This window comes from Hydra viridissima, unplaced genomic scaffold, assembly GCF_058129835.1.
Source record: "Hydra viridissima isolate aposymbiotic clone 2 unplaced genomic scaffold, HvirCarnegie_v1 scaffold_4, whole genome shotgun sequence".
Classification (NCBI taxonomy): domain Eukaryota; kingdom Metazoa; phylum Cnidaria; class Hydrozoa; order Anthoathecata; family Hydridae; genus Hydra; species Hydra viridissima.
Genome location: NW_028324303.1, coordinates 8,017,716 through 8,039,645, shown reverse-complemented (window position 1 = coordinate 8,039,645; position 21,930 = coordinate 8,017,716). Strand labels below are relative to the sequence as shown.

The window sequence follows — 21,930 nt, the reverse complement described above, 5'->3', positions numbered from 1 at the left end:
GTTACATCGAGAAAGTTTCATTTTCGCTTTCGATTTCGATTGTATTGCAGGGTGTTGTTTATTCAATATAGGTTGGAATTGCTCTGCTTCCTGAATTTTTGAAAATCTACCATGACTATTATCAACATATCTTAGATAGGATTTTAAATCAAGAGGAGGGTTTAATGTTTTTACAATTTTAAAAGCATTTTCTTCGTGGTATTGCAGAAAAGATTCCGCCAGTATGACCATGAACGAAAGACCAAAAGGACCGGAATTCTCCAAATCATGAATTTCTTCGTTCCACAAGAAATAACACCAATGTAAATAAAGCTCATCGGCTTTTTAGTTTCTGATATAGTAAGCTTAGTAGAACATTTGTAGGAATCATCTTTATTTGATTGATCTAAAAGAATGAAAGTAGTTTCTTTAAGTGCAATTGATGGATACAGGTTTACTACATAATGAAACTTTAAGCTCATTTTTTTTTATATTCCATGATTTTTCTTTGTTAAGAAAGTCAAAAGAATTTTCCAACCGTGTTTTATTTTTGTTTAAGACAAGTTGTATTGTCTTCACTAAGTAGTTAGATATTCTATAGTTAGGCGTGCCAATTGTTGATACTATTATTCTCATAGGATAGGATTTTTCAGGTTTGTGAGCTTTAATTAGACCATACATACGAGATGGGATGGGATCACTTGGATATATTATCGTATTCTGTTTTTGAAAATCGTTGCTTTTTGTTAAGTTGCGAGAGATAGGTTCTGATTTTAGTCGCATAACTATAAGTATGATCCTCACTCAGACAAGAAAATTTACATACTAACTTAGAAGTTGTTGGACCAATCTGTTCGCGAATTTTTGTTAAAGTTTTTTCGTGTTCTATTCTAACAAAAGCATTACCTTTATGAAACGGATATATATCGACAAGTTTGCTTTCTTTAATTTCTTAAAGAGCTTTTCTATGTTCTCTTGTTAAATTTTGGCTCATTTTTTTTGCCCATTTTAAGTTCTTTTAAGACATTTTTCCTCAAATCCTGTGCATTTTCAATCTTGTTGTTATATTCCAGCTTTAAACCAAAAGACTCTGTTATTGCAATAATATCCATATAAGGGATATCTCTCAAAGAAGGTACAAAGTGTGGGCCAAGATTAGGAAGATCGTTTTGGTGTTTTGGAATCTCGGTACTGCATAGATTTAAAACAGCCTTCTTTGTATACGTGGTTAACTTGCAACTGTTATTATTGTGGTTACTTTTAAATTCGTTTAGAAGAACATTAAACGTTTTGAATAATCTTTCTTTTGACTTTTTAAACATTATTTCGTGGGCTTTTTCTCATAATAAATTTCTCATAATAAGTTAATATTTGTATTTAGAGAATACGTATTATTTGATGTTACATACAGTTTATTACCGTGGATAACCATCACTGTTCCCAAAATTAAGAAAAATATTTAGAAAAGTTGAATATAGAGTAGTTTTGAAATCTAATCCTAACTTAAGATCACTGCTAACGTGTAAAAACAAATCTAAATTACCACGCAATAGCCAACCTGGAACTTACTTAATTGAATGTAACTGTTTAAAAAAATACGTTGGCGAAACGAAATTACAAATTAGAACTTGAACCCAACATTATCAAAAAAGCTTAAACGAGGGCAAACATCATCAGTCTGTAATAGCCACGCACAGTAAATCATGTTCAAAAGAAATGAACTGGGAGAAAACTAAAACTCTTAAAGTAGAGACAGAAACATTTGATGGGAAGGTCTGTGAGGCTCTTGAGATACAGAGGCACCAATGTTCCCCTCTAAATAGCGGTATTAATCTTAATAATGCGCAATTTGTAAAAACTAAATTTTGGACACAATTTTTCACGTTTTTACCTAAGGACAAAAAAAGAAAGAAGCCATTCAACTGCTGTCGTCAGTTAATTTTAAACTGTTTTCTGTAGCTTAAAATATTTTACGAGCTGATGATGCTGGTAACCATAATCCAACAAAAATTTCTCATAATAAATTAATATTTGTATTTAGAGAATACGTATTATTTGATGTTGTCTCATTAATGTAAAATACATTTTTATACCAGATGTCAAAATTCAAGTCACACACACACACACATACATACACATATAAAAATGTGAAGCCAGCTGAAAAAATGCAAGAAGATATTCGTGAACAGATTGTCAATACCCTTAACCCTCCAGAAAGACAGTCTGTTGAGTGAGAGTAATGTCAAAAGAAAACCAAGAACCAATGACAAGTGCTCTGTTGCCAACAAGACTTTGTGGCTAAGGTCAGAGATAGAATCAAGAGGAACCCATTCAAGACCATGAGGGCGATGGCCAGGGAGATGATTGTGTTGGAGAAGACCATCAAGAAGGTTGTCCACGACCGCATTGGGGCCAAATCTAGAGCCAAAAAATGAAAATTTCAATTTTCTGTTTTCTGATGATAACTATTTCACAGTGGTTTAGGTCAACAACAGCAGAATAACTGATACACCTCTACCTTAAAAGCTGAGCAAGTCCCAGACGACACCAAAACCATTAGTCAAACAAAGCACCCTAGCTAGGTTATTAATTTTGGCTTGGTTGCTTCCAATAGACGCCAGTATTTCTGCCTTCTGGTTTTAGCACGGGGGCTAAGGAGTAGGTATTATTTGATATATGAATGTGAAGCTAGTATGCCTTTATGGCTGATGATTGCCGTTAGGCATGAAACTTTTAGTACCATACATATTTGTTGTTTCTTCGTTTTATATATATATATATATATAATATATAATATATATATAATATATAATATATATATATGAAGACCATATGGAAAAACGATCAAGCTACATTTTTATTGTTTTGAGTAAATTAGATTTTAAACTTCAAAAAACCATAGCTCACTTATTTGTTAAGTTAAATATCTGTGCAATTTGATCGGTTTTCTAGTTATATAGTCAATTATTATATAGTTAAACTGCAGCCGAGAATAAAAGGGGCAAAAACCCAAAAAAGCAAAAATGTAGCTTGATCGCTTTTCCAGTCTGGTCTTCATATATATAGCTTATATATTAGGGATAAAATTTTTTAAGTTTTTTTTAAAATATTTCCTGTATCATAATCGATGAATTTTTACCTAAAAAAAAAAAACACCCAGCTTCACTAGATTTTCAAAAAAGGTCACCCCCAAATCAAAACTTGGTATCACCATAGAATACATTTATAAGATTGCTACCTCTTAGCAATATTGTTAATATTGGTACGTTTTAGAAATCGTAACTAGGGATGGCAATCCCGGGATCCAGCATAAATTGAAAAATTTATGCTGGATCCCGGGATTGCTATCCCTAGTTACGATTTCTAAAACGTACCAATATTAACAATATTGCTAAGAGGTAGCAATCTTATTGGGTTTTTGCCCCTTTTGTGAAAAATCTCGTAATCCCGAGATTTTTCACAAAAGTTTCCCGGGATTTCGGGAATGTAAGAAAAAAAGTAAAGATAAGTAGGGATTAAGCTACTAACTTATTTACACATCATAAAGTGTGTAGTAAATATAGTCTTTGGTAAAATACTTGTTACAGCTGTTTATTCTCTTTGCAATCTTAATTTAATTTCGAATTTTCGGCTTCATTTTAATTCCAAATCGTCGCACGAGAAATAGAGCGTTCTATGTGCTTTTTTTATATTATAAGAATTTATTAATAAAAGCTTTAATTAAAATGAAATAAAAAACTTAAAAGTTATATAAATGATATTATCAGTTTAATTATGAAACATAAATAACGAAAAAGACGTATAGGTTTAACTATAAAAAATGACAGGAATGAACATTTTCACTAAAAAAAATTGAAAGTTAAATTTTCACAACAAAAAAAATTAGATAGAACCCAATAATTCTTATGCGACGAAATGTATACGTGATTCTAAAAAATTCTTCAGCTGCGGTTTTAACGAAGTTTTTAAAACAAGGTTTATTAAGTAAATAAACTTTTTTACAGTTATTCAAAATGGTAATCGTTTTCACAGTAGCAAATTCAGTTTGAATCATACATCTAATAAAGAAACGTAAATTGAAATAGTTTAAGATCTTTAGAAATTTTAAAAAAAGTTAGAACTTAAGTAAATATTTTTAACCTACAACCTGTAAGGGTAGAAAGTGTAACTTCTGAAAGTCAAAAAGAAATTTCGTTATTTGAAAGTGGTGCCACAAGAGGTAATCACCTTCAAAAAGCATATGATTATATACTATCTATACGGCCAACAAGTGTGGAGTTCGAACGAACAATCTCAGCGGCTGGCTTTTTATGCTTAAAAAATCGAACGTGATTAAACGACGAAATGATTGACGCTTTCAGTTTTTTAAAGCGGTACTTTCAAAAGTAAATAAAATTCTTGTATACTCATTTATATTCATATTATTTTTTATTATATTGTGTTATCTTTTTAATGAATTGTTTTACAATTTAAATTACTTAGGTTCATTAGTAAACGAACTATTTTAGTTAACTAAAAAATGAGAAATGATTATTTTATTTATAATATAATTATATGATTAATAAATTAATCATTTTTCAGTGTTTGATGAGTATTTTACTCTTCACATGCTTCACCGCCAATCATTGTTTCTGTTTTTTTATCAAATCCCGGGATATCCCAGGGATAAATTTCTCAACCTCGAAATCCCGGGATTGAGAATGTCCGGGATTTTACCATCCCTAATTGTAACCATGGTACCGTTGTGACTTTATATAATGTAGCAGGCTGTGAATCTTTATAGGTAGCTCTAGATTTATACATAAATTACATATAAAGTTGAAAACAATCTGTATGTACTTATTTACTTTTGATTTTTATCTTTAGAACTGAAGGTACTGAAATAACTATTTTTTCTTTGGTTTTGAGTAATTATTCATCAAACTGTCGTACAGGAACATCAGGTTGTAAAAAAGTTACATCCCCAATATATATATCAACCATACCGTGAAAGTTGACAAATTAAAAAGAAACGAGTTTGAGTCCAAAATAAGAATACAACGCCGTTTTTTAGTTCCCTTGTACATTCAAAATGAACATGGCTGTTGTCGATTTTACTGCAAAGCCACTAATTTGCTTCTTTACAACTTTTGTCATTTTCAGCAAAAATTTGTTTCTTATAAATTTGATTTCTTATCCAGACGTAACCTTGGATTGAGTCAATTAACTGACCATTTGAAATCAGGCGGTTTTCTTAAATCAATTTCACCTTCCCATGTTCTTTCAAAATTAAGCTTATTTAAAAGTCAAGCTTTTGTTTTTTATAGATTTATATTTAATGTTTTATGTTGTTTTACTTTTAAAATTTTTTATGTAGGAAGCTGCCATGAAGAATAATTGCCTTGAAGGTATACATAGTAAACGAAACTCTATCCGTGAGAAGTACGATCAATTAAAGAAGGATATAAAAGATATTAAATCTTTGTGAGACTTTCTCGAAATCGTTACAGATTGTAGTTGGAGTGAAGATATAATGAATATTGAAATTATCATAAATGTACTTTTGTTTATACCTTAACATGCTATCAACTGTTTGAATTCATTGTCTGAATAATCAAGAACAGTAAAAAAAAAAACAAAAAAAACCCTAGGAAAGAATGTTTTTATTATTCACATTTTGAAGTTAAGTAAATTTTTGGAAGTTGAAAGTTTTTTGGACAATATCCTCTATCAAGTCTATATCACTGTGTCATAAATCGACCCTCAGGTTGAACTTTATCCTACTTAAAAAAAAATATGCCATCAAATAGATATTTATTAGAACATTAAAAATTAAATATTTTAAAAATCCTAGGGTGCACTTTTAGACTGGGGGGGTCCAAAATCCTATTGAAAGATTAATAATAGGAGGGCAGAGGGGTCTTGGCCCCCAACTTGCCAAATTTTTAATATGAAATATAAATCTAGCATAAAATATGCAAATATATTTAAGTTTTTTGTTTTATTAAATTTTTGGCGCGAAATGCTTCAAAAATTTAAAGATTGGTTTAATAAATTTTCTAAATCTTAAAAAAATTGTATTATAATACTCATCGCATTGTTATAATTTTAGCAAATAAAAAATGAATATAAATAATCATTGCTGTGTTTGCTGGGAAACAAAAACTAAAAAGAGTCTTATTGCAGTCTAAGATACTATTGAAAAACTGGTGCAGACGTATGTATACTCTGGATACATGAAAGAAATTGCGGCCATCCTTCTATATGTGGAAATTGCAAAACTAATTTGTACATGCTTGCAAAAAGAAACAAACCACCAACCAGATGGACACAGAAGATAGAAAAGGCTAGGTTTAAGTTGATTGGATCTTTTAAAATAGAATTTTAAAATATTTGCTAAATTATAAAGATGTCAATTCTGTCATAAAAAGCTCAAATGTCAGTTCTGAATAATTATTATTTAGATTGATTGGATTTCGAAGAAGCGCAAGTCTGACATTATTACAATTGAGATTGATGAGAGCTCTTCTACCTCTCTAGAAAACACATTAAAGATCTGCTCTAAATGTCTCAATAATAGGTAATATAAACAGAAGATTTTAAAATATTACATGATATTGGTATAGTCAAATTACCATCAACAATATTTATTAAGGTCGTGGCTTAGAGCACAAATGCTGCAATCAACTGCTGTAAAAAACCTTACATCATTGGCATTCTTCAGGTAGCTTCTTTAATAATTAAGGAAAAAATGACCAAAGAAAAAGTATATTCCGGTGATCTATTTTATTTAGCCACCTGCGGAAAATCGCAGATAATAAGAGTTGGTCGTCCTGAGAACAAAGAAGACAGAAATCAAATTCAGCAAATCTCTTTTGAAACATTCAAGCAACTTCGAATAAATCTTGATCTTTCAAACAGAGGAACTAGAAAACTGATTTCTACTCTTAACAAGGCCACAAGAAAGAGAGTTGTCCAGTCAGAAGTGACGAAGTAACTGTCAGATCTTGAATTAACTGTGAAAAATTATTACAGTGTTCAGTCCATGCAATTTGAAGTTGGGGATAAAAAGGTTGATAGGAACCTGGTTTTTGTAAAAGATTCTTCAGATTTTCTTATGAACATTATAAGTGAGAGAGCGTTAAATCCTTATAATACCATTGTACGAGTTTCAATTGATGGAGGTGGAGGTTCATTGAAAATATGTGTTAACATCTTTGATGCAGATGAACTTAAAGTTAACAGTAATAATATAAAAAACAGAAGTAAACGTCGAGGATCTGACGAATATATTGGGTCTGGTGTGTAACGTATACAGTTTATTGCTATTGCTGAAGATGTTCCTAAAACATATCAGAATATAAAATAAATTTTAGATATTATCCAGCTAGACAGCCTGGGTTTTCATATTGCATGGGATTTAAAGTTGGCTAACATGATATGGGTTTATCTGGGCATGGTGGCATCCATGCATGTTTATATTGTGAAGGTGAGAAGACTATAAATGCAGGAACTCTAAGATCGTTTGGAAATCTTGATCTTCATCTTTCAGAGTTTCAAGCAGCAAGAGAAAAAATGAAACAGCACAGCTGTATAAAAATGTTATACAAAAAAGGCTTATTCATCTTGATGAAGATCCAGAAGTTAAAGTGATAAACAAAATTCCTCCATCATCGTTACATATATTTATGGGTTTTATTAATGTTCTTAGCGACCTAGTTTTTACTTTCTGGCCAAACTTTAATCAGTGGCTGTCTGGAAAATACATTCTCAGACATGGCTATTTGGAGGAGGGTTTGATGCAGTGAACTGTAACAAGATAGTGAATAATCTTCAAGATCTAGAAGAGGCATTCCTAAATGATTGTCGACAGCTAATACCTATTATTACATGTTTCAAAGATTTAAAGTGTGTTGTGGATGACTGTTTCTGTGATTTCTTTAGTCCCTATGTCAAGCATTCTATTGCTAGATTAAAAGACTCATATAATTATTAATAGAGTTTTCAAAAGGCTATAATTACACCTTACCCATAACGTGGAAGGTCCACATCATGTTAGAGCATATTGTTCGCATATTGAAGAAAATCAATGTGGTCTAGCCAGATTTGCAGAACAAACTGGAGAAGCTATTCACTCTAAGTTTAAATCAAATTGGGCAAGATACAAAAGAAATGTAATTCACAAATACCACGGAGAGAACTTGCATAAGGCAGTTCCAGACTTCTCATCAAGACGAAGATAGTAACTTAAAGACAATGTTAATTAACTTTATAAATACTATGCAGTAACTTAATTAAATAAAGATCTGTAAAAGTATTTAGCTTTATATAATTTTCTATAAAATTTGTCTTCTGCCTACAAATGACCGAGAGGCTGGATTTCATCATATATTATCATTATTATTCGAAAGAGTCATACAATGCCCCATAAAATACGAGTTTTGTTACATTGTATGCAAAATTCTTGCATGCAAGGATTGCAGTGCATGCTTTTTTATGGGGAAGATGGAAGGGTGAGGGGTGTAAACAAAAAATTTTAATATATTTGCATATTTTATGCTAGATTTATATTTCATATTAAAAATTTGGCAAGTTGGGGGCCAAGACCCCTCTGCCCTCCTATTATTAATATTTTCAATAGGATTTTGGACCCCCCCCCCCAGTCTAAAAATGCATCCTAGGATTTTTAAAATGTTTAATTTTTAATGTTCTAATAAATATCTATTTGATGGCATATTTTTTTTTAAGTAGGATAAAGTTCAACCTGAGGGTCGATTTATGACACAGTGATATCAAACTAAAACTGGCAGTATAGTTCGAGATCTTCTAAGAAGTCAAACTAAGCTATCTATCGCTTCGATCAAAATTTTTAACTTTGGAGAAATCTACATCAGTAGAATAGTGTAACTGACACATGACATTTCACTTAAACACTGCTGGATATTTAAGTGTGTATACAGTTTAAAACATGCCAAAAACTCTGAATAAGACGTAATGCCATAGATATTTTCCATCATTAATGTTTTCTGTGAGTCTTTTTAGCTTTTATTTCGTGTGAAAAAACACCTTTAAGGTCATGAAATTTAACAAGATACATAAAAACACCGTTCTTTTGTAAAGGTTCAGTATAACCAAAGTATATGGATCATCCAGGATTTAGTCTGAAGAGGAGAAAGAAGGTAATGGAATGTGTATACCATAAAAATGAAATAATTTTTATTTGTAAAAACAATTTTGGAAAAACCGAAATTTTTATTATGCGGCTTGTTTTGTTTTTAAGGTAGGAAGGGTCAGGAGCCCTTGATGTGCCACTTACTAACATGCTGGAACAACACTGCACTGTCGTCCATTTTGGCCTAAAAAGTGATCAAAAATGCTTATTTTTACTTATTTACATTATTTTGATCAAATCACAATTATTAACTAGAAAATTCTTGAAAATGCAAAAAAGAAAAAAAAAAGCCATCATTTCTTAAACTATCCAAGAATGCTCATAAAATATTGCAATCTTAAAAAAAAACTGAAGTTTTACTAAAAAATGAAAAAATTGTTGCTATAGACCGGCCATTATTGAAAAAATTCTTAGAATTCTAAATAATGAAAAAGAAAACCACTCATATTAATCATGTCCTATTATTTGTATAAACATAGGACAATTTTGTAAACGAAATTAAATTGAACCTCATTCTTCATCTGAAGAAAGTACATCGGAGAAATCAGTTGCTTCCTTCAATAGAGATATTACGTCGAATGTGAGGGTAGAGTTGTTCGGCTTCCTTGAAATAATACGTGCAGAAAATATCATATGGTCAGAAGTTACTAAAAGGTGATGGATCTAGTCCTCACTTGTTGCTGTACTACAAATTTTCTAGTGTCGTTTCTTCAGAAATTCCGATTATCCTTGTTCCTGCTTTCTTGTGCCTCTTCTGACATCATTCCTATTGGAAGTAAAGTATTCCTCAAGGTTTAAGCCCCATTAATAATAACTCTGTGAACTGAAGGTGGTAAGAAGATACATAGGATACAAAGCTATTAATTTCTCAGCTGTTGCGTATACATATTTTTCAAATCCTTCTGTGTTTTTGACCATTCTACTTGATATTAGGGATGTACCGAAGCTGATACTTGGCCGAAGCTTCGTCTTCGGCCGAAGCTACTTTGCCGAAGCCGAAGCTTCGGCTTTTTAAGCGCAATACACTTCACCACCACGATTTGAATAATCAAGCTGTTTTTGAAATCATATATCAATGTTTTAGGCTTGTAGGCTTTGGCCTACAAACCCATTTTAGGAAAATTATAAAACAAAAGCAGAATTATACAAAATTAAAACAATTTTAGAGAGTGAAGTTTAGATTCTTTACTTTATATCTAGCAGGTATAGACTACAAATCACTCCACAGTCTGCAATAAATGACTTAGACATTTACTGATTCTCAAGGTAATCTAGGGTCAATACTTTGAAAGAATTCACAAAAATGTAAACATATGTAAAAATAGTTATTTTAATTTGAACATAAAATTTGGTATTTGTGCTAAATTTTGTTAAAAAAGATGAATCAGTTGAACTACGAAGCCTATTATTTACTTAATAATAATTTATTCAATGAAAGTAGGCATATTATAGTTTAAAAACGCAATCTGTTCTCCATGCTCTAGTAATAGTCTGTTTCTTTTTGCTTCAAATATGTTTCCATTTGTGCTAAATAGGCGTTCACTTTTTACGGATGAAGGAGGCGCGCACAAAACTTTCTTTGAAAACTTTGACAAATCCAACTTGTAAGTATCTTTATTAGAGCAAGTGTTACGGTATGCACCCCACCACTTATAAGGGCATTCATTCTTTGGCAGTATTGGAAGGCTAAAGTAGAAGTTGACTTCATCGGTGCTGATACATAAAATATAAGTGATAATGTTAGGTTTATATTTTAAAAGTATTAATCTTATCCGTCTTTTGAACTATAAAGAATAAAGAACGGAGATAAAAAAAATTGCTTATTGATAAATTATAAATAATTTTGGGCATAGGCAATCAAAAATATTTCATAAAATTAAAAAAAGTAACATGAAATATAGAAATTGAAATATAATTCCATTTAATTTATATATTTAATGTATAAACAACACGTAAATCATAAGTAGATTCTTTTTTTCTTACAATTTTTCTTTGACTGTTTGAGTTTTTCCCATTGAACTAGTTTGCTAACTAACTGCTTCTTTTTCTTTTTCCCCGTCCGTCAGAACTTTCTGAAATTTGTAGTGCATACTCATTTGCACCGAATTGGTGGAAGAAGCTATATATGTCCATGCTCATTAGTTTTTGTTTTTTTTAATGGAGAACCATGGTCATCAAAATCTGAGTCGGATTCATGAAGTTTAGATTCTGAAAATGATCCTTCTGAGTCTGATCCACTACCTCTTGAAAATTTAATGATCCTTCTGAGTCTGATCCACTACCTCTTGCTACACTGAAGTCAATTTCTTTTACTTGTTGTAAATGAGACTCAGAACAAAATTGGTAGAACTTTAGATAGAGTATTTCTTTAAACCTATTATGATTCATTTCTTCAACAAACTTTAACTTGAAACGAGGATCAAGCATCATTGCAACTTTCAAATCAACATTATCCTTGTATTTTTGAAAACGACAGTTAAAATCTTTCTTAAGTTCATAAACAACAGTTTTGATTTAAGTTGCCGTGTTACAAGCATAGTCAAGAAACTTTTCCATTGCATAGATAAATGGTATAATCTCTGATGTACATGCATTTCTTTTGTTGCACTTTCGAAGTGTTTTAATGTGCATACAAGCATTTCAGCAAGTTGCCCATGAATTTCCGTAGGATTCTTTGCATTTGTTTGAGTTCTGGTAATGCAATACATTGCAATAGCTTTTTTCTGCTCAATGAACCTCTCAAGCATATAGCATGTTGAATTCCATCTTGTGGAAACATATTGAAATATTTTGTGCTCTGGCAATTTTAATTGACTTTGAATTTCCTTTAGTTTAGTCACAGCACTGGATGAGTGGTGGAAATGTCCTGCTAATGCTCGAAAAACAGCAATTGCATCACTTGTTATTCCTTGTTCTCTAAAGATCTTTTTCTGAATACAAAGTTGTATAGTATGTATCAGACATGGCAGATATTTATCGCCCAAATTTGACTCTGTAATGGCAGCCATTACATTAGCTGCATTATCAGTTAAAACTGCATGAATCTTTTCATGGGGAATTTCCCATGTTTGTAGTGCTTCATTTATGAATTAAGGGAAGTGTGTAACTTGTAAGATGACATGGTTAACTATAATTCGTGATAATTCGTAAAAATAAATTCGTGGGTCACAAATCTAGCAGTTAAACTGTAATACGATTGAATTGTGTGCTGACAGGTCCAACCATCACTAGTTAAACTTTAAAAAAATGCTTGATGCAGCTCATAATTTACTTTGGCTTTTATGGTTTCATACATCAGCGGAATAACTTTCGTGGAGAAATGCTTTCGACTAGGTATTGTATATTTTGGAGCTAAACTCTTTAAAAGTCTGGTAAAACCTTTATCTTCAAAAATGCAGTATGGTTGCAAGTCTAAACATTTCATTTCATCATCGTTTCTCCAATAAGCTTGGTAATAACTTGAGCCTTTGGATTGTCAAGTTGCCACAATTCTTTTCTTTGCAAAATTTCCCGCAGAGAGACCTGAAACAAATTCAACGAATAAAAAATATTATTTAGTAACTAACAATGACCAGTGACAGATCTCAGTGATATAAGTATGTATCATTCCCCCCTCATTTTGACAAGACTTCCCCCCCCCCCCCCCATCCTGTCACAACATCTTGAATTCTGAATAGTAAATGAATTTAGTTACAGTTATCTGAGTTACCTGTTTCGATGGTCTTTGAAAAGAAGGTATTGAGTTATTAGACACATGTGAGCATCCCTGCGTTTCATCTGTGGCTGTGCTGGTAATGATTTGCACTGATTCAACAGAGCTTGTTTTATCTGAACATATTGTTTGAGTAGTGCAAAATTGTTTTACAGACTTTGGATTTGGATCTGGCGAGGTTTCGTGGTTAACAGTCTTCCTCTGAGAAAGCATCATGCTATGTATATTGTAATGCATTTTTTTCAGATGGTTTTGTAAATTTTTTTTTGACATGTTGTGTGCGTCTTTACTTCCTCTAGACAAAATCTTCTTGCAAAGTATGCAGATTGCTTTGCCAACATCCTCATCACTTACTTTGAAATAATTCCATAAGGGATTTTTACGTCGCGATGAGGTAGCCATAATGCGCTAATTGATAACTAAAAGTTATTCTAGCAATTCTGAAAATTGAAATATGAAGTTTAATTAGTTTTTTACCTTTAATAATATTTACTGAAATAAACAATATTCGTATTCAAATTAAAAAATAATTTGAAATAGTAAATAGCCAACTAACCTATATTTGTAGGGAAGGTATATTTACTTTTACTAATGATCCAGCGTACAAAATCAAAAATCAAACGCAATTGATTTAAATTTCAATTGAGTTTTTCTGCGTATTATTTTTTGACATAATCATTGTAAAACTAACTTTCATTCGCACGAAAAAATTTTCAATAAAAAATATTTCGTACTTTAAAATTCACTTATTTGTATAGTTTTTTTAAAAATTTCAAGTCTCTCTCAACTTTCGTGCGCTATGTTTTTTATGACATAAAATCCGGAGGTTTTAGTAACAGCTAAATAATTTCAAATGCTAGGTTTTTTTCTAAATTTAATTTAAAATTTTAAATTAATATTTAAAAATATATAATTTAATATCACTCGGTTTTTAGAAATTATTAATTAAATGTTAGAAAAAGTCCATTTAAATTCTTTTTCAATATTTTACGACTACCTAATGCATTAATCTTTATTACTAAGGTCGAGTGATCATAACTTTATTTGATTTAAATTAGCAACAAATTTTAGCTGAAGAAAATATTAGGGTTATTAAATTTAATGAAATAAAGTTTATTATAACGTAACAGTTTAAATCAGTTTTTATTTAGTGAATATAAAAATCAACTAAAGTAACTTTTTTTTCTTACTGTTCTCGTTCCGTTTTTTGCCACCCTAAACAACTTGTCGCCCTTGTGTTGCGCACAACCTTGCCACAACCCAAGACCCGGAGCTGGTTTCATTTATATTATATTTGGTTTGTCACAGTATACTGTGACATACCAAAAAATATTCTTACGTAATTAAAGATTCCAGGCTATAGCTTAGAAAGTTAAAAAAAATTACGCCTAAGCCAATGATTCGGCAAAAAAAACCCTGGCTTCGGCCGAAGCCGAAGCTTCGGCGTGCAGAAGCCGAAGCCGAAGCTTCGGTCCATCCCTACTTGATATGACCTGAACAATTCTATGATGATTTAATTAGGCATTCTTGCCAAAGCGTGTGATTTTAGATGCTGTTTCATTTTGCTGAAAGAATCTTCCTGTAGTGTTCCCATCATTACTAGTTCCACTACTTCCTTGCTGAGGTTGATCAACTATCAGGCCAATTTCTTTTCTAATAGATAATTGAATTCTTTTTTTCGCATTTGAAAACTGTTCTTTCAACTGGTCTTTTCTTACTTGCCATTTCTTGAATTGTAATCTATACATGCAGCACATACTCCAAACAACGGATTCAACAATGAAGAGTTGACATGCTATATTTAAGAGATTCCTGATTTGTTTTCTTTTGAGATAGTAGTTGTAAATTGTCCCACTTGGCAATGCTCCACAAACAGGACGTCTTTGACCATTTAAAGTTTCAGTGAGAAAATTTAATATTCTCCCATCAATCCTAGTTAGGATCATTTGATCGTGAATTTCAATAAATTTTGGTCCTAAGTTAAAAACTGTTGGAGGGAGTTTTTCTCTTAGCGTTTGAATAATTTCATGAGTTTTCATGACCAACTTTGGATTTTCTTGGGCAAATTTAAATGAGATTAGCATGCAATTAGCAACAGTATAGAATCTAATGAGAACCAAACAGTAAATGAATAAATTGCTGTCAAAAAAGGAGAAATCATCCGAAGAAAATTTTTGTATATATTCTATCTGTCCTAATGAACCATCATAACCCTATTTTGAAGTTAGATCGAGAGCGATGAAGTTTCAAGTGAAATTATCATGTCTTTATTAAAATCAATTAGTCTGGATGCTGTATGATTCAATAGATCTTGGAGAACAATTTTAGTACCAGTTTCTGAAAAAGTTATGTTCTCAGGATAGCATTCTTTCTTTGCTTCCAGAAGCTTCCTATTAGGTGGATAGATATTGGCATTGTGCATTCTTGCATTTCTTCTTACAATTCGTTATGATGATTTTGATAAGTAACTATCTAAATACAATGATAAAGCCTGTTTTGCCATAGTGGTTGGTTTCATAACATTCTTTTGGGTTCAATGAAATGCTTGCTGGATGGTCCTAAATCTAGTTTGTGTTATTTCCGTAGCCTGTTCATCAGAAATGATAAATCTACTTGTCCCACTTCTCTTAACTTTATTTGAGTTGCGAAAGAAAGTTCCTGAGCAGATGTTGTAGCTCTGAAATGAGATGTTTTCTCCTTTTTGAACAAGCAAGGTGATTATTCAAATTTCTTTTCTGGCCAATCGAATTTTTGGGGCCTTTTTTATTTAATTCACGGGAATAGGGAAATTCATTTAACTCTAAATTCGCGTCTAACCAGTTGGAGTTATTAGCCAAGAATCTTTCATGAACGCGTTTTAAATGCTATCTTTCCATGAAGTGTGACTTTAATTTTCTGAAATAGGCAACGACAGGCAGCTTTTTTCATTGCAGGCCTCAAGTCCACTATTTGAAGCTTTGTAATGGCTTTGTTAAGAGTTTCCAAATCGGTTAAATTATTTCGAGATAACTCCCTTAATAATCATAGAGTTCTCTTCTAGTAAGCTGCACCATCTGAAAAAGAAAAAAGTGAAATTATATAAACATGTGCGACAATATCAATATAAAAATAAGAGAAACTGAACTGCATCTCATTTTGTTCTTAAATGATCCTATTACACAGTCTAAAAAGCTGGATTCTGGCAAATACCGGGAAAGTAACTATATTGAAGCAAAATGTGAAGCTTCTTAATATATACAAATGATTTTAGATGTTTTTTATATATTCTTAAAATAGTGAATTGTAAATATTTTAAGTTTAATCTTTGTAAAATAAGAAAATTTACCCTAGAGAAGCTTCAGCGAAAATTTGATCAATTTCAATGGATTCTTTTTTGAGATATGTCGCTTCTTATAATAATGAAAAAATATGTAAAATAAACTTTTAGAATTTCAAAACAACCTTTAGGCCTTTTTACAAGTTAATAGCTTCTGAAAAACAGTAAGAATGGTCAAAATGTTTTGTAACTAAATACTTAAGAGTATTCTAAAGATAAAAATTTTTTGACTTTTTATCACAATTTAGGCCAAAATGAACCACTGTACACTGCATACATCAGAACGCACTTTTTTTTGCGTATTGCGTATTGAGTATATTACTCATATCATACTCAATACGCAACTCAACGTACGCAATTTCTTTGAGTATAATACTCAATATGCAACTCATAGTACGCATTTTTATTGAGTAGAATACTCAATACACAACTCATAATACGCATATTTTTTGAGTATTTTGCGTAAAAAAACGCAATTTTTTTGAGTGTAAAATATAAATTAGTTGTTAAAATATATATTTTTTTATAAATAACAAACAAAAACACTAAATTATAATTTAACTAGAGACTGCCGATCCGTTACTGTTTATCGGTTTGCGGATTGTGCACCGAATTATCTATGCTAAACGGTTCAAATTACTTACGGATTGATTTGATCCGAAAATAATGTATCGGAAAAAAATTCGTTAAAATTTTTTCGGATTGTTTTTTCGGATTGCAATCCGATTCGATACTTTCGGATCGGATTGCAATTCGAAAAATATTTTTCGAATTGGAATCCGAACCGATATTATTTTTACGGATTTATTCGGATTCAGAATAAAAAATGCTTTTGAAATAAGATTCATTTTTATTTATTTATAATATTCAAATATACAATGAAACGAAATGATTTCCTCGTTAAGAAATAAAAAAAGTCAAAATCACACTGAAAGTTAATCATTTTCCAAATTCATTTTCTGGTCACACAATGCCTTGAATTTTACTGAGTTGCTTAGTGTTTTCTTTCATATATACCAGCATCTCAACCTTTGAGATTGAAAGATTGGTTCTTCTAGAGCTTTATATATTCCCTGCTGTTGAGATAACTCTTTCAGATGTTGATGATGCAGCAGGTATACAGAGGTTTTTTCTGGCCAGCCTTGACATTATTGGGTAAATATACTGGTTTTGTTTCCAGAATTCCAGTACATTTGTATTTGCTAGAACTGATTTTGAATTCAAATACCCCTCAATTTCAGCAGAAATGGCTTTTTTGGTGCTTGTTTCACCTCCAGGATTAATGTAACCTGCACCAAACACTTTCTTCCTCAGTTGTTCAGTGAAATCAAAGTTGTCATATCTTCATCATCCAACATTGAAAGGGAAGGAGTGCTTTGGCTGGCCAAAATTTTTTTTTTGACAGTTCTTCCATAGCTTTCTTTCCTGCAGTTTTGACTACTTCAAATTTTCCCCCCTCATCCACAAAGAACATGCTCTTCCTGTTAGGATTTAAAAAATGAGCAATAGAGAATTCAATATTCATCAGCTCCCTTTCGAATCTTTTGTTTAGATCTTCATTGAATTAGTGAGCAAGCTCTAATGACACCTCGGTTTTTGGCTTTACACAGGCCTTACATTTTGCCTTGTTTTCCTCCACCTAGTTGAAGAATTCTCAAATATTAGATAGCTTAGGCATCTGAAAAGAAGAAAAAAATGAAGTAACATAAAAATGGAATAAATCAAATTATTTGAGTTTTTCATTATATATTTGTCTTAACAAAAAATGATATTTTTGAGGCATGCATAAAGCTTTCAATAAAAGAACTAATCATTTAAAGGTTATTTGCCTTAATTGTTGAAATGAACGTAACAACTTTTCAAACTAGTTTTTATCTCTATTTTTATTTCTATTAATATTTAAGTAGAAGAAACATAACAATATTAATTTTATTGGACCAATCCACTAATTGAAGCAATCCGCAAAGCGAAATAATTTGCAAAGGTATTCAATCCACAAAAAAAACAAAAAAAAAACCTCAAATATTCAGTTTGAAATATTCTTAACTTTTAAATCAAATTAAATAATAATGGCTTACCGTAATAAATGTAGGTGAAGAATAGTAGACTTGATCTGTTGAACGAATTGTTGTATGTTAAGATTTCCAAATAGAACTGATTGAAAATAAAAAAGAAATCCACTATTTATAGGACGCGCGCATAATAAAAATGTAATTTTTAAGGACCACACTATTTAATAGTGACGCGAACGGAACGCGATTCGTATAATTCGCTAAGCGAATTAAAGTTAAATTGATTTGTAAAAATTTGCAAAGAGAATCCGCAAAAAAAAAAAATCCGCTGGTGGTTCGTAAAAATTTTTCGGATTGATAATCCGAACAGCGAAGTGAATCCGCAAAAAAAAAGTTCGCGAGTGGTTCGTAAATTAGTTTTCGGATTATTAATCCGAAAAATTTTTACGAACTGACTGTTTTAATCCGCAAAATAAGTCGGATTGGCTTTTTGCGGATTTTACGAACCGAATCGGCGGTGCCTAAATTTAACCATTATAATTTGTTTTTTAAAATAAATTATTAAGGTTTGCGTGTCGAAAATCACGTCTTGAAGCCTCTAGGGAATAAGTAGCATTGCTTTTAATGACTTTATGAGCTTGCTTCAAATAACAATTTACAATTTGCTGTTTTACAAGTTGATAAACTTTGAGTTGCTTTATTTTGTAAGTTGATAAACTTCTAGCGTTTGTATTTGAAATAATGACTTTTTTTATAATTTTTTGTTACTTTAATGAGGCTATAGATGTATATAAGATGCAAGTATTTATATTTTTAACTGTAGTAAATAAGTTAGATAAATAAAATAAATCATTTTAATCTTTAATCTTATATAAACTAAAGTAATTTATATATGTAATGTAATTTAAACTAGTTTTATAATATTGCTTATTTGCTTAAAAAAGTTTTATTTTAGATTTTTTGCTTTAACATGTATGGAAGATCTGCCAAACGAAAATTAGGTTCAGACTCTAATGTAAAGAGTTTGAGAAAAAAAAAAAAGAAAAAAGTATAAATAAAGAAGATAAAGAAAATCAGTCTGTAAATAAACAAATAAATTCTGACAGAAGTAATCGTGCCTTAGCCGTATTGTCGATTGAAAATAGTCAACCATCGTGCAGCGAAAGCATAAGCAATGCTTTATTAACAAATATAAGTATTAAACGATATGTTAAAGAGATTAATGAAATTAAACATAACTTGAAAAACAATAAATTTCCGCGTAAAATTTTCAAATTTGGTGACACTGAAAAAACAGTTCGGCTTTAAACTTTTTTCATTGCCGAACCGAAATCGATTTTAAGCCCGGAAAGAAAGAAAACTTAGATTTTACCTGCCATTGCTATAAGGTATTACATGAACCACTAGGTAAAAGTGGTAATTTTTTTAAGCATTTTAATTCCACACAATGTAAGGGCAAAGACGATTTTATGGCTTATAAAAAGGCTTATGATGATATAAGTCTTGATAATGATGATGACTCGTTGTTAGATGACAATATTATGGATCTAACTAATTATGTAATGTCATCCAATATGGCAACACAAGAGCTAGGCAACATTCATCTAAAAAGACTTTTAGAGCGTCATAAAATTCATTTACCATGCGAGAAGTCTTTTGTCTATAATATAGTTCCTATGGTAGTTAAAAAGATAAAAAAAAACAATCACTAACTGCCTTAGAAAAGCCAAAACTATTACATTAATAGGTGATATCTGGGATAGCCGCCAGCTGGCTGATTTTTTTGCCTTATGTTGTCAGGTTACTTTTGCTGATTTCAGTAAAAAGCTAATAGTTCTTGGTCTTCAACGAATGAGTGGCCCACATAATGCTGAAAATATTATATTGGTTTCAGAAGAAATATTAAATCAATATGATTTCGATAAATCTAAAGTTGACAGTTATGTGAGTGATGGTGGTAAAGCTTTTCTTAGAGCTTTTCCACAAATGCTCAACTATGAATTGGAAAACGGCAATTGGATTGAAGAAGACTTTTGGGAAGAATTGTTTGAGAATGACGACAGTGATGAGAATGATCAGGAACTAAAAGATTCACCTGAAAATAAAATTGAACCTGAAATTAACGAATTGCTTACTGAAGAAATAAATCCAATCCAAAATGATATTAAATTCAGCAAACTATCTAATGAGATTGATGCTGAGATTGATGCTACTGGAATTGATGATGCTGATAATTATGAATTTGGGGATCATAGTATAGTAGATCAATTAGAGTTTGAACTCGGCAGCAGAAAAGTACCTCGTTTTGCATGCACAAACCACAAATTTAATATTTCGATACGTAATACTGTGAGGTCATGCAAACGATTGAAAACTATTTTGTCATTGCTTTGTTCATTTGCTAAAAAAACTCATCAGACAATTTAAATTGCCCAAATCTTTCAACAAAAAAAAAATAGATTAAGAAACGAAAATTTAACTTGTTGGTCATCAAGTTTTTTAATGTTGATTTGTTTTTACAAAGCATATAAAAAACATTGTTTTGAAACTATTAAATGTCCAGTTACTCAAGCAGAGATTGAATTCTATTTATCATTGATGCTCCCAGCATATAGATTTACGCTTTTGAATCAAAGAAATCGCGTACATATTGGTGACTTGGTACCAAGTTTACATTTATTAATCATGCAATATGAGGAAATGGCTAAAAAAGATGATAAAAAGAAAAAATTTTGCGAATTGCTGATAACTAATGTAAAAAAACAATTTGAGCATGAGCTTAACTCTGCTGTTTATGCAGCTGCTGCAGTTTTAAATGTTTCTAAACTTTATCTATGGTATCAAAGACCGATTGCTAAAAGCCACAGTCGATTTGGGACTAAGTTCATTAGTAAACTTGGCAGTTGAATTTAATAAAAAAAACGAAAAAAACGATTTGACAGCAAGTGGTTCTAATAATAGTTTCTCTCAAAAAAGTGTTCCTGACGATGAAGCCTTTGATCAGTTTTATCAAAGCATAGAATTGGATCAGGTAGAGTACAACAAAAAAGAACTTAGCATCGAACACCTAGCTGACAAAGAAAGGAATAACTTTGTAAACATTTTAAGAAACCATAATTTCACCAACAAAACTCATTATGATGCATTTTGGTTTGAGAAAAGAAAAGAATTGCCATATCTTTATAATTTGTATCTCATGTTTTTTAATATATCGACATCCTCCGCTTATGTTGAACGTTTTTTTAGCATATGTGGTGTAGTTAATCGAAAAAGAGCCGGCAGCATGACCGATGAAACACTAATAAATCGTGCCTTTTTAAAAAGTAACTTAACCATACTTAATGAAATGGCTGAGTGAAAATAATTCTTCAGTTGTTTGAAAATTTTCTTTATTACTTTTGTTTTTGTTTATGAATCGAAAATACATTTTAGAAAAATATAATTTTTTTTTCTCTTTCATTTCGTGTTTCTGTTTGTTCATTATTGTGAGGAGGGAAAATGATAATGTTTTCAATTTTAACATTGGAACGAAGAAAAGAGTGAGTCAACCAAGAAAAGACGTACGCACGGAGACTCATTGAATTTGTCATATGAATAAAAATAACAACAACCAAGAAAAGACGTACACACAGAGACTTATTGAATTTGTCATATGAATAAACGATATAGCGAAAAGAGAAAGTAAAAAATAACAACAACCAAGAAAAGACGTACACACGGAGACTTATTGAATTTGTCATATGAATAAACGATATAGCGA

General features: G+C 31.1%; 1 protein-coding gene, 1 long non-coding RNA gene and 3 pseudogenes across 5 annotated transcripts in view; 3 read left to right on the top strand and 2 right to left on the bottom strand.

Annotated features, from left to right (window-relative positions):
- The window catches only part of LOC145182973 (uncharacterized), a 36,576-nt gene extending 31,020 nt beyond the window's left edge, over positions 1-5,556 (top strand). Inside the window, exon 14 of the mRNA XM_090084313.1 lies at positions 5,336-5,556. Within this exon, the coding sequence (XP_089940439.1) occupies positions 5,336-5,446 (111 nt within the window). The 3' untranslated portion in view covers positions 5,447-5,556. The remainder of the gene's footprint in view (positions 1-5,335) is intronic.
- A 512-nt stretch (positions 5,557-6,068) lies between these two features.
- Positions 6,069-8,302, top strand: LOC145190490 (uncharacterized). Of its 2 annotated transcripts, XR_016451789.1 has the most exons (4): positions 6,069-6,304; positions 6,423-6,538; positions 6,614-6,682; positions 6,753-8,302. It is a non-coding gene; the product is annotated as an uncharacterized LOC145190490 (long non-coding RNA). The 2 variants fall into 2 exon arrangements; XR_016451790.1 differs by lacking the exon at positions 6,614-6,682 and having other exon boundaries at positions 6,069-6,538.
- A 2,236-nt stretch (positions 8,303-10,538) lies between these two features.
- On the bottom strand, positions 10,539-12,280 carry LOC149889677 (zinc finger BED domain-containing protein 4-like; annotated as a pseudogene). Its single transcript, XR_016451974.1, has 3 exons — positions 11,381-12,280; positions 11,114-11,348; positions 10,539-10,843 (listed from the first exon to the last, which is right to left on the bottom strand). The product of XR_016451974.1 is annotated as a zinc finger BED domain-containing protein 4-like (transcript).
- Positions 12,177-16,455, bottom strand: LOC145192438 (zinc finger BED domain-containing protein 4-like; annotated as a pseudogene). The gene is made up of 4 exons (XR_016451973.1): positions 16,168-16,455; positions 14,033-15,895; positions 12,840-13,282; positions 12,177-12,652 (listed from the first exon to the last, which is right to left on the bottom strand). The product of XR_016451973.1 is annotated as a zinc finger BED domain-containing protein 4-like (transcript).
- Positions 16,456-19,884: 3,429 nt separating this feature from the next.
- Positions 19,885-21,336, top strand: LOC149889676 (uncharacterized; annotated as a pseudogene).
- Positions 21,337-21,930: the final 594 nt, after the last annotated feature.